We start from the raw sequence: 13,401 nt of genomic DNA, 5'->3' as shown, positions 1-13,401 counted from the left end.
CATTCGCGGCCGTTCGTTTCCCCTACTTAACGGACGCAAATCAGCGTCAGAGAAACCCGGGAAAATCTACGAGATCGGCGCTTTTTCTTACGTTAATTATGCAGTATTTTTTGTCATTGGTTTTACCAAGAAAAATTTGCAAAACGAAATTTTTGAATTTTGAAAAGTGTTCAAAGTTTGAATTAGTTTTAACAAAACTTGTTCTCCATTTCTGTTATATAAAACAGTTTTAAAAAATCTTATATGATGTTTTAAAAGGTGATTGTAGAGAGGAAACTTTAATCTTCAAAATACGTTCAGACTTATTCGCGTAGCTTTTAAATATTAAAAATGAACTGTTCGAGCACTTCGACGGTTTTATACTTAAAAAATGAAAGAAAACCATGTGCCGCCACGGGATTCTGTAACAATGGATTAGAATATGGGTCGCCGGACCTCAACCCCTGCCACAAGCAACAGGACTGGGCCCTGTCAACAATGGCAGGACCACGAAATCTCGTAGAAAAGCGGAAACGAGTGCCTCGATGTGAACGGTGGTGGAATTTGATCCAATCACGGGGGGGCGTAATCGACGCGCGGGGTGGCGCAGATGGCATCAAGGGGGTGGAAACAAGAGTGAGGGAGAGTAGAAAACAATTTCTCTTCGCGGCAAATATTTTCCCTGCAAACAGGGCGGACAATGCGGCCGTTTACCGCGTGGGCACACAAAGGCCCGCGCGCTCGGGCCCGACAACGAAAACCGGGGACTTTTCGGGAAACAAAATTGACCGGGCCTCTCTCGACAAAAGTATCGCGTTCGCGTGCCTCTGTTCTGGTTTGCTCACCACTCCCTGTATCCACCCCTGGCCCCAGTTTTGGGACAATATTTGCCGGCAGACATGGTGCTCGACGTTTGTTCCGCTGCTGAGCGCGGAAATTCAATTTCAATGATGATCCGGATGCTTAAATCGCGTTCTAAGTCAACATCACGATGTTCACTTGCACCTGTCTACTTTAATAATTTTTCTGTCTTTAGTTGTTGAAAATACTTTTATAAATTTTGATCACAATACTTAGAAATTGAAGTTATTTCGAAAATTTGAAAAATTGTAATTATAATTGTAATGAATTATAATTAATAATCTTTGGAACTGTATAAACAATTAACAAATCGCATAGCACGTGATATATTTGAGCCAAACAAGTAATTTTTTGTTTGAAAACTATTTTTCTATCTTACCACCCCTTAAATAAAATTCACGCAGGACAACTAGAGTAATCTCATCTTCCTGTTTTAGATATTCTATAAAACCCTTTTCCATCAATAAATTGTCGAGTAAAATTACCAAAGATTGCTTCGTTAAATAAATATTAATTTCATCTGGCTAGGTTGTTAAATGATCGTACCATGTACCGCATGGGGATTCCTGTGTCGCGTGGCCACTCGACGCGTAAAATTCTCCGCTTTTTTTCCTCCCCCGTTCCTTCTCTCTTTTTCTCTGCCTCTCTCTCTCGTCCTCTCCTCGTCTGGACACCTTTACGGTCGTTCGTGATCGCGATTCGCTTACAAAGAATTTTTCGGACGATTGGCGCGCGCCTCGGACAGCAGGTAGACCCGACAGAGGGAATTTCGGGGTGACTCGGGGAATTTCGGCGGGTGTGGGGATTCGAGTTTGATGGTTGATTGACTGGATGATTTTTTTTCTGAGCCGAGGTATCGGGATAGGGTGCCGAGGCATTCTTGGGCCATTGTCTGAGCATACTTTGCCTAATCGAATGTGTGATTCAATTTAATTGCTTTCAAGATTTTAAAGATATTTTATTTTATCGCTATCTCGTAAAAATAATTGATAAAGTCCGATTTAACTTTCGGACATCTCTTCTGTATATTCCAACACTCTATAAAATACAGAATGCAATCGAACTAAATAAAATCACTCTCCGCGATATCTTGCTTGAATATAAAAATGAACGCTGGAAACGAATGTACCCCAGTTCCAAATACCTTTAACCGACGCGTCCCACAAAAATATCCAAATCAGTATTACTCTCTTTCGCATCGAGTAAATACATTTATCAGGAACATTTACCAGGACCTTTGACATCGAATAACGTCGTTGTTGCACGCGAGAAGTTTCCAGAAGCTTTCGGGCTTCCCTCGCAACGAAGTCCAAACTAGGTGAGGCATTCTAACGTGTCGGCCTCGATGCAGAATCTCACGGAACGGGAGCCCTGTTATTTCGTGGATCGCCGAATTACCAGACTTAATTTTCCGATAAAAGATTCCTTAAAGATATCCAGTTCTCCTAAATTTCGGAAGAATTACCAAACCGACACTTCTGGCGTTAGAACACGATCGGTTGACGAACATGCCACTTGCAAAGTTTAATTGCCCTAGCTCGTGTTATAATGCAGAGCTAAATTTTTGTAAAAAAAATACTTACACTCGGTTTCCTAGAACTAACCCCATGGATATCGTGCAATTTCGGTCGTGATCAAACATTTCGTTCGACCGCACACTTCCTAAGGTGATCGACACGCTCAGGCGATCTCGTGATTCGAAATGACTTTATCGGATTGCTCCTAATTGCGTTTATGCGGCGCGAGCTGCCAAACGCGCCTAACATAATTATAATAAGTACCACTTTTGAGAACCGTCGATGTTTGGTACTCACGAATTTTTTTACTGTAATTGCAACTCGTTTGAATTCGATCTATCAGAAGTTCAACTTAAATTGCTCAACTTTTGACAAGCTTTCACGATCAAGTGGTTCCTACTGCAAGCCTTTATCGCATATGCAATTACCTTTAGAATTCGTTACCTCACCGTCGGGATTTACGACACGTCCAATGTACCCTGCGTTTACCCTATATCTAGATCACTATCTGAATTGATTTTCGTTCCGTTATTTCGTCGGATAAAATTTATCAGCTCCTTTAACATTCAAAAAAGATTCACTTTAGTTTCTTTTGCATTTAATCTGATTCGATATCAGTTTTAGAAGAATATATTATGTTTTAAGAATTATTTCAATACTTTTTATCAGAGGCTGTAGTATTTATAGGGGCTGTAGACCATTAAATGCTTCTACAGCTGCTGATATTCATTACACTTACGCAGTTGCTACAGAATTACGAATTCCACCTACAGAACGTTCATCCCTTAGCATATTTCTATAGATGTATGATTTGAGGTGAAGTTGAATCGCATGTTCACGATTCGAAGAATCAGCTAGCACATTGCTGTAGTAGCTATGGTGGTAGATCTGACGTTGATCCGTAAGAAGGATGAATTTGGAATTGAAAAGGGGGTGTACCTGCGTGGACCCGTGTCGCTGGGTGGTGTCCGCGTTCCTCCCCCCTCGATCGAGAGTGCGTGGTTGTGGATTGTGTGCATGGTCGTTGGTGTGGGTGCGTGGATCAGCCGGCTAGATCAAGTAGAGGCCGGCCGAGATAAAACACACTGTAAACGGCCGGGTTCTGGCTCGGATATTTGGTTACAGGGAGGCGGCGGCACGTGCGACGTAGCTCGGGGCCAGGTGGTAGAGCTCGTGCCGTTGAGGAAACAGAAGAGGCTGCTGCTGCCGCTGCTGCTGCTGCTGCTGCCGGCGCTGCTGCTGCTGCTGCTGCTGCTGCGGCCGCTGCTGCTGCTGCCTGCACCGCTGTCGTCGTTGCTGCGGGGGTGGGAGAAGGCTGCTCGAGCCTGGCTGGCGAAGGTAGGGGAGTAGGAGGATGCGAAGTATCGGTCGGAGCGAGCGTACTCGAGGAGGTCAGTTCACCGGTGGCGGATGGCGAGGTCTGCTGCAGCGACAGCAGTACCACCAACTACCACCACCGACCCCATCACCTCCATCATCCTCAACAACAACAACAGCAGCAACAACATCGTCGCTACGGATACCACCGTCACCAACAGCGCCACCGATGTCACCAGCGAAGGGACACTGTGGCAGCGGCTAGCGACGAGCTGCTCGTCGTCGATGAGGAACCCGACGATGAGGCTCTGTGCCAGGAACAGCCAGCCGACGCTCGTCATCGCGACATCCACGAGCTCCATCACCTTCATCACAACCACCACCATCATCTCCACCGACTCCACCATCGGCCTCACCACTCGCCCCGGCCACCTCGGCATCATCATCATCATCGTCACCTGCACACGACGCAAGAACGGCTGCCGGACGACAGGCCACCCAGCGACCGGGAACAGACCCGAGAGGACGACGACGTGGACGTCGATCGCGTCGCACGAACCACCGACCGCCACGCGGATGGTACCACTACCGACAACCCTGCCACCGTCACTGCCATGACGAGAGGATGCAGGATCCCACCCTACCTCGCCACTCTACTCATCCTCTCCTACACGCTCTTCGGCATAGCAGGTTAGTGCACACTGTTTTCCTTATTTTCGTTTAGCCGATCCTGTGACTCGCAAAGTGATTTTATTCAGTGGTGCTCCGAAATCAGCGCGGAATAGTTAGGGCTCGCTACCGTTAGATTTCTCTCGATTAGCTTTCTCTGTCCTTTCTCATCTTTTAACTGTGACGATCGTGATCCTCGGCAGTGATACAGTGACGTTCGATACGGGGTGGGTGATCAGATTATAGCTAGCGAATTAGCAGCACTTTCTCTCGCTATTCCTCAGGCGGTTTCGATCTGACAGCCTGTGTTACGAAGATGTGGTCCTAGGAAGTGAAACAGTGGAATTCGAGGGGGTTGTTCGCGGATGTGTCTACCGCGACGAATAGTGATGTGGATCTAGACTGTGACCCTGTGATGGCTAAACCACTCTGGAATTTCTCTGGGTGGCTGTCGTAGAATCGTTCGCTAAGAATTCAACGTGATCGGTAGACTGCGAATTATTATACCAAATTGTCCACATCAATAGAGAGTTCCTACCCTTATTAATTTGACGGGTCTGTAGCAAGAACTTGTGGTACAATATGGGGTGCGCCTCAATTGATCATTTTCATAGTTTTTTCCATAAAGGCGCACTAATTAGTATTGTTATAGTATTATCTAGTTGGTAACACCTGTAGCTTTAGCAAAGAATTTCAATTTCGTTCAACTTTACGTAACGAAGTCGTGACTAAGTACACATTATGCCACACACCGAGAGATCTTAGCGTCAAAGAACGACGACGAATCGCGAGATGACCTGTTAGCTTTGTAGCGTTCCGCCGATAATTTTCGGGTCTACAGGTGCCGTTAGGCGTCTCGGCGGTCTCGTAAAAAGGGTAGCTTCCGAAGCGGCCGCGCGTCAATTAGCGTGGCCGAAAATGGCACAGCGGGGGCACGCGATCCTCGATTCATCGGCGAGCGACAGATTGCGAGACACGCGCGCGACGTTAAAACATCGGTGGCCCCGCGTTTACGGTGCATACCGAGGGTCCCCCCGAATTATTCCCCGAATGTATCGAACACATGTCGTGTCGCGGGTCTCGAGGAATGGCGTCGAATCCACTCGCGGACTCGGGAACAAAGGCGGCCGACGGATCGGGGATCGGTAAAAAAACTAGCAGGGTTGCGAAGTTACCTCTCGAATTATGATGCGATATATCGCCGTCACAGCGTCGCTCATCGAAATAACCGGGTTCCGTCGGCTAAACTAAGTGGACGCGTGCTTCTGTTACACGAGAAGGAAGAAGTTATTAACCCTTATGACACTCGTACGCTCACGATCGTATCCGCAACCCGTTTCGAACAGAATTAAACCCTGTTCCCCGTAATTGCCGCGTTTCTGCGCGAAACGAGCCTTCAGCTTCGGATATGTGCCCGAGAAGCGTGGTACTCGTTGGTCAACCGCTTAGACAGACAGTGGATGCACTTTGGATGAGGAATTTTAATTAGCTACGTTTCTGATTTGATATTTAACATATCTTTGCTTTGGGATCGTATCGCCTGAATCGTGTGATTAACACTTTGCAAATGTTAGTGTCGAATATTTAGATAATGAGAAAATGAACGATATACTCTGATCTTAAAATCGTGCACATAATTCAATTAATTAGTTAGCTATTTTGCCCCATGATATTTGCTGGCTATTATTTATAATCCGATTAAGGGTTGAAGCAGAAATGTGAATTGCTGTAAAAATCTAACACGATTTAGGCAACTATATTCGCCAAATGTACTATCCTACTAAATTTAGCAATCGTAAAACTTCTAAAGACGCGAAAGTTGGGTCTCTCGCAGCTTTTACATCGCTTTGGCGTTAAAAAGGTACTTGCCTGGGTGGTCAGACACGCGCAGGATTGTTCGGGCCTTGTTCGGGAATGGTTCGGGCCCGGTTCGGTCCCCGACGTGCGGCAGATTGCGAGAATTAGAACAGGTGACAGATAGCGGTGCGCCGCACGGGCGGATGCAACGTGCACCGGCGTTGTGCACAGGAACGCCGTGCTCTCTCCTCTCTCGCTCTTTCTCTCGTTCGCCACCCTCTCCTGCACAGCATCTGCGAATATTTCTCCGATCCATCGAGTAGATCGATCGATCGATCGACGGGTGGATTCCGCGTTCTTCGCGTTCCTCCGACCACTTTTTTCCCCTCTGTCTGAGCCCTTTGGATATTTGCGCAATTTTTTCGCCGTGGATTGCATCGTTTGATCGTCCCCTTTTTTTGGACGATTAACGAGTGCAGAATGCACATTTTCGGCTGACACAAGATCCGATGCAAGGACAAATTTTAGTCGATCAACGCGATCCTCGGTCGAGCAGAAAACTGCTTTTTTTCTTTCTTTCTTGGATCACTGGGTTTGTTTTTAAAGGTGTTACGAGTTCGCGGAATGTTAACGCGACGGCGCTATCGACTTGTTAGGCTAGAACTGTTGCTCGCGACACAAGGTCTGTTTGAACCGAGCAAATATCGAAATTGAAGACAGCTCGCCGGTAATCGCGAGCAAATATTGAGGACGTCGAAGCAACTGATAAGGATAACGTCTTCTCACGACGTGAGATAAGATCGACAGGGAATTTCAAGCAGTCCGGGGAACGTGGAATCCTAGAATCTTTGTCATCGTTTGCTTTTGGCCAACTCGTCCGCAACGTGGCGACTATAATTAGACCGTTACACAGGAATTTAATTCCATAGACGATTTTATCGAATCGAGAATCTTCTGCTTCAACGCTTTCGATCACGATCAATGCTTCCAAGTAAGCGTAAAAATACTAAAAATAGTTTCTCAATACGTTAGATAACACATCCTATTATTTATTCGTATGATTCCGAAGTTCTTACGGATAAGTATTAAATACGCGGTGCTGAGCATCAAACGGCTTGCTGACTCATAAGTGTTCGCTTCATCGGAACATTTTTTAAATTGCATGGTATCAGGAAAGACATGTAGTCGTGGACAAATATATCTGAACACTCTTTAAAACGGCATGACATTTCTAAAAATAGATCGAATGTCTTGAATTTTTTGGAGATGTTAGAAAATGAAAATTGTTTACCTCGATTGCAATAAACAGAAGGCGAATGAAAATATATTTCCTTTGTTAACGAATTGAGTCAGTTGAAAATAATATAACGGTACTTTAAAATTTTTCTCGTAGCTTTTGATCGTGAAACATGATCTCTTAGATCACTTTCGCCCCGAACCCGAGCCTCAACTGGCGAAAAGAATTCCGAAAAAGGTGTGTACGCTGGAATCGACCGGGGATGAAGGCACGACATTCTTGATCTGTTTGCCCGAAATCCCCGAGAAAGCAAATAAATCAAGAACGCTGTTGGCGACTAACAATATGAAAAATGTGCCGATGGTAGGGATTTAACATAAATTAACGTGGAGACGAGAGCCACAAAGGAGCCGGGCTCCTTCGCGACCGAAAGAATAGTATCGGGAGTTAAGTTTTCGGGGGGGTGGAGGGGGGGGGGGGGGGGGGGGGGGGGGGAGCGCCCTTTTGTGCTCGGTGAACCTCGGAGCCGTCGGAATTTCTAAAGCGGGCCCCATTCGACAATTCGCCTCTCATTCGTAACCGCTAATGGGATAAACGATGCTTGGCCTTTGGTCGTTACACAAGTTGGGGTAAACGCGCAATAGCACGGCCACGGCCACAATAGCGGCTGGCCGCATGCGACCATTTTAACAAAAGAGCATGCATATACTTACGCGCACCAAGTTAAACGCGGTCTAAATTATTCCGCGAGTTTACATCGGTTCTTTGCCAATGAAGCACTTGTTGGGGGTTAACGGGATGATTTAATCTCTTTTTTTAAGTTCGCCCAAATAAAAATAATCCCAGAAATGTCCTAATCAATTGGAAACTATTAATCAATTTTTATTAAATAAAAATATTTTAGTTTTATTTTGCGATAACTCCTTGCATAAAGTTGCGCTAAAATGTTTCACTGAAAATAAATTGTAAGATCGGGGAATGATCGAGAGAATTCGTTTTTCGGCTGCGCTGTTATCGATCCACTGTTTCACAGGACAATCACAATCGAGACAATGGGGTTCTACGATCGAAATCTGCTCCGAATAAAATTGTCTGCTATTCGATTTTTATTTTATCCGTCCGATGCATTGCTTAATGCGACCACGGATTTGTATAATCTGCGATCGAATTTTTATCTTCGGGGAGATTCGATTAGATTTGATCGGGTTTTCGTGTTATCTTCGATAGGCACTTCCTGCAGAGCTTGTCTCTCGTTTTAGCGAATTTACTTGCAGCTACGTTCGCGAGCTGTGCTTCGTCGAATGATCGAGTTTTATACACTCCATTCGAGGATGAAGGTGCACGCCGAAATATTGATTTATTTGTTATTTCTATCAACAGACGCCTGTTCGTCGCGGTCGACGCCGAAGCCACGGCCGCCGACGCCGACGCCTCGACCGAACATCACATTCCACATGTACACGTGTCCACCGGATTATGCGGAATGGTACTGCCTGAACGGTGCCACATGTTTCACTGTCAAAATCGTCGATTCCCTCCTGTACAATTGCTTGTGAGTATTCGACAATCTTTTATTCGCTTTTTCACACCATTACCAACGCAACTACACCTGTCACAACGCCGTCCTCGAGAGACACTTAGAGCATACACGTCAATTTCGTGACAAATGATCGCTAGCAGCCAGGTTTAATTAATATCAAATGACTTGCTCAGATGTCTTTACCGCATATGTCAGTCGAATTTTTAAATCAATCATTAATGTGAATAATTTCTTTATTAATCTTTTAAATATGTCATCGCGTACGATAAAAGAATTTTTAAACCGTATCTTATTATTTACTGGACCTAAACTTAAATTCTTTATTGCCAACGACCATTTAAATTTTAATATTACTTTTCGACCAAACGAGTTGTTTTGTTCAAATAAAATAGTTCCGACAATCGCGAGCAGTTAACTATTCTCTAGACAGTTGACAAAGAACCCACGACTTCGGACGGTCCGCGCTACTTTTTCCACATTCGCGCTCCCATAATTCCCGCCGGCCCGGGAAGATCCCGTGAAGCGAACGGAGAAAATTCTCGGTCGTGGAAAGTGCTGGATAACTGCGGGGCCGCGTGTTTTCCACTTTCCCGCGCATTATCGTCGCGAACAACGCGTTGCGGGGTCCGGAGCAGACCGTCTCCCGCGATTTTTGCGTAATTTTCTTCGCGAGACCACGCGGTTCGCTTGCCGTGACGTCAGAGGTGAGGACAGGGAGCCGGGGAAAACCAGATTTACGAGAGCCGGACGCGAGTAAATCTCTTTTCATCGCCGACACCTCTATTACACCGCTATAATTAAGCGCGCGCCGCTTGGGAAATATACTGGAAGGTCGCCGATTAGATCGATGAGACGTTGCCTGAAACCGAGCCGGCGATATATCCACCGTTGCAAAACGCGGCTGCTCCGATGATTCTCCCAGCGAAATTCATGGGTTCATCTGCTGGTTCTATGCTGGTTCGAAGTCGATTTTCTCTTCTTATCTTTCGAGAATACGCGTCATAGTTCGCTAGAGACATCTTCTGAGTAGAAGGGTGTGTCCTCTTATAATTTACACGCGACACAGCGTGACAGTTATATGAAAAAGATAGAAGGAAAAGAGTCATTCTCTAACAAAGTCTGGCTAGGTGCAGGACCCCCCTTAAAGTCGTAGGAAAAGGTAGCCCGACGAGTGTCGTCCTTTTAAGTGCAAAATTGTGTAAACAACCCTTACGAATTACTCCTAAAGGGATATACAGCATACTTTGCTGGGGACGTCCTGTAATAAAGTCTTGTTAGGTCTGAGTTCCGGATCCTCTTGGGAGAAGAAGTTGATACGGGTCTCCGTTTAAACAAACTCGGGGATGAAACAACCCTCGGTAGAATAGGATCCACAAATAACAATCATAGAAGCTGGAAACACAAACTTTTCTACTATTGTCATGAATCCGTATGATTACTATCGTAGTGTGTTTCGAAGAATAGGATCTGGCTTGACTTGGCTTTTTTCTCATAAATTGGATGAAAGCGACCGCGTATCCTCCAAAAATATATCACAATATTAAGGAGTGCATGCATCATCGTCTGCAGTTCGAAGGTTAAAAATCTTCCGAGCTTCGCTCAATGGAATGCAGTCATCCCCTAAAGTTTGAGGCAGTAGCCGTTCAGTTAACTGTACCTATCTCGAAATCACCATTCAGTATTTTCGGTACGCAATAAGTTTCCCAAAGAGGGGAAGGTAGCCTAACGCCCGAGGACCCGTAGTCTCGACCTTTCAGAAATCAATCGTAGACGGTCCTGAATGGCCTCTGTCTCTCCGAAGGCCACGCGATCGGCGTAGACAGTAGCCGTGGACGTGTCGGCCCATGATCGCAGCCCGGAAAAAAGGTCGATTGCCACAATCGACGCTGGTGGTGGTTGCATGGGTCTCCCGTAGGAATTCCTGCGGACGTGTCGACGGCACGCAACCGGGGATTAGGCACGTCGGGGGCGAGAAACGGTCCCTTTCTCGGTCCCGGATCGGTACACGATTTGCCCACCCCCGCGGCGCCGACGGATTCAACCCCATGGCTACGCGAGGGTGCGCGTGAGCGAGAAAAAAGTCGGCTCCGTGTAATGTCGAACCCCCCACCTGATTCCCTTTCACCTGGTGAACGCGACCGGGCATCCGTCCCGCACATTTTCCGTTTCTGGGAACAACCGTCCCGGAACACAGGTGACTGGCAAATGCTCCTCGTTTCGCTCCGAACCCAAATTTATGGTTCCATACCATTGCCGTGGTATTTCGTGACCTCAAGGGCTCGTAAACAGGTCTGCAAATCATTCGGTAACGACAGCGGACATTTTTACCATCGTCCGAGAGACGTTTCCATTAGTTTTTGGATGCACTTTCATTGATTTTTTTACGTGGCTTTGTTAATTTTTTGTTTGCAGTTCCAATTATTTTTACTCACGGTTTTGTTAACTTATAGACAATTCTTTGTCGAACACTGTAGATCCTAGATTGGTTAATAATTTTATTTAGAAATACCTTGACCATTTTTGCTGTTGATCGAGATATAGTTTCATTAACCTCCGAACAGAATTTCATTAATTTTCAGACACAGTTTCATTAGTTTTTGGACACCGTCAATTTTTGGTCACGAGTTTTTGTCGAGTGGATCGTAAACTATTGATTGCCAGATTAAACTGTTCCGTAATTACTTGGTAACGGGCATTCCTTCCTGAAAATGACACAAGTAAATATCGTTATCGGATCGTGTTCGTCGCGTCGTTCCCCGAAACGTCAACTGCAAGAATCAGGCTCGTCTCAGAAGTTTCTCCAATACGTTTTCGACTAAATACGTCCGTGTTTGCGAAGGGTGTGCCTCGTTACGAAAGACACCAAAGCGTCTTCGCGACGCGGGAATTCCACGCATAATGCGCAGGTGTTGCAATCGCGACGCCGTGACACAGTTTCTTTAGCCCTTCCACAGAATTCGGAGCGCCTTATCTTATCGCGAAAGGCTATTGTCACGAAGCGAGTTTGTCTGTTCAAGATTCGTTAAAATTCCTGGTACTATCAAGCGCGGTACGGTCATCGCTTTGTTCCGCGATAAGATATTAAGTTTGATGACTTCGTCCTCTCTATAAGCAAAATGTTGCGTACGTGTTGCAGACACCTGACGTACTTTTATGCAGCTGCGAAACAAATAAGCACGCAAAGTATAAAATTTAATTTAATTTATTTAGCATAAATGAGCCAGATGCTCTCTCAATTGTCATGTGTTTGAAAAATTCACGTAGAATTAAAAGAATCGATACAGTAGTAATATAATTGTTGGTTAATTATTATTATTACGTGCATTAGAAGCGCTGGTAATTTGTAGTACAAGGAATTGCGTTGTTCCACTGTATTGGTCCAATTCCAATAAATTCACCGTAACGATCCGGATCCGTACAGAACGATCCCCCATCGATCGAACGGAGCACAATCGACCGATTTTTCTTTTTGGCCTCCCGGACCCGTGAGAACTCCGCCCGTAGCCAGTGTGTGGCGCAACAAATTCGTGTCGGTCGAGAAAGTAAAGTGAAAAACCTGTCGTTAATGGACAGTGGGTTTTACGGGCTCGTAAATCCTCCGGGAAACGCGGAATTCGAACGCTCGGGAACAGATACGAACGCAACACTGTGTGCCCGCGTGCATGGCAGCAATATACCTGGATGCGTTGGTTCTCAGATCGTGGGGATTGCCGATCGATCGCTATCAGCGAGAACAACACTAAACCGTACTTAAACCGAGACGACTCTATAATATCGGAGTTATCTGTAATGTTTAGCCTTGCGCCGCACTGGAATCTCCATTAGCCGGTTGTTGGTCGCCCTGACGCCCATTACCGGCTAACTAATATTTTGCCTCTGCTTCTAGAAACCTATTCATTATTATACATCGTTATGAAAACGTGCCTAATTACCCGAGTAAACTGTACGATACAAAGTGCGACAACTTGCTCAAACGTGCTTTCTGCGCGACTGTTTCATTTGCTAGCTTCGCAGTTAGGACATCGATCGGAGTCGGGCAATTTTTGTTAGAAATTCTGAGGAGATTTGATTGCTTTTTATTTCTTTATCTTTGTCTAAAAGAGAAGACTGAGATTAGGGTGTCCCCTAAGATCAGAACGCTATTTGAAGGGGATGGATTTAGCTCTAAGCTAAATAACGTTTTCATCGATCTGTTCAATGTTTCGTTCGTAGAAAATTTCTGAAAAATAACAGCCACTGATAGACAGTGCACTGCATGACAGAAAGTGTTCTGTGACTCGTAGCACCAAAACTGTCGTGGGATCTCTAGGAAATGACGGATCCATCGGAGAGGGACTGAATACCGATCGCGGTGGATAATATCGGGGTGTCTGAAGAGCCGTGGGGCGTGAACCGGTCCGATCCGATTCGCGAATAATCAAGATTCCGCGGCGGAGCCGGCTCGCATTGTTAAACAGCGGTGCTCGCACAGTGAAATCAGTCGT

General features: G+C 45.7%; 1 protein-coding gene across 1 annotated transcript in view; it reads left to right on the top strand.

Annotated features, from left to right (window-relative positions):
• Positions 1-13,401, top strand: part of LOC144476702 (uncharacterized) — a 75,484-nt gene that overhangs the window by 53,045 nt on the left and 9,038 nt on the right. The window contains exons 3-4 of the mRNA XM_078193830.1: positions 3,483-4,364; positions 8,758-8,929. Coding sequence (XP_078049956.1) covers positions 3,483-4,364; positions 8,758-8,929 — 1,054 coding nt within the window. The remainder of the gene's footprint in view (positions 1-3,482; positions 4,365-8,757; positions 8,930-13,401) is intronic.

Source organism: Augochlora pura, chromosome 11 (genome assembly GCF_028453695.1).
Source record: "Augochlora pura isolate Apur16 chromosome 11, APUR_v2.2.1, whole genome shotgun sequence".
In the NCBI taxonomy this organism is placed as follows: domain Eukaryota; kingdom Metazoa; phylum Arthropoda; class Insecta; order Hymenoptera; family Halictidae; genus Augochlora; species Augochlora pura.
This window is presented reverse-complemented; position numbering and strand designations above follow the sequence as displayed.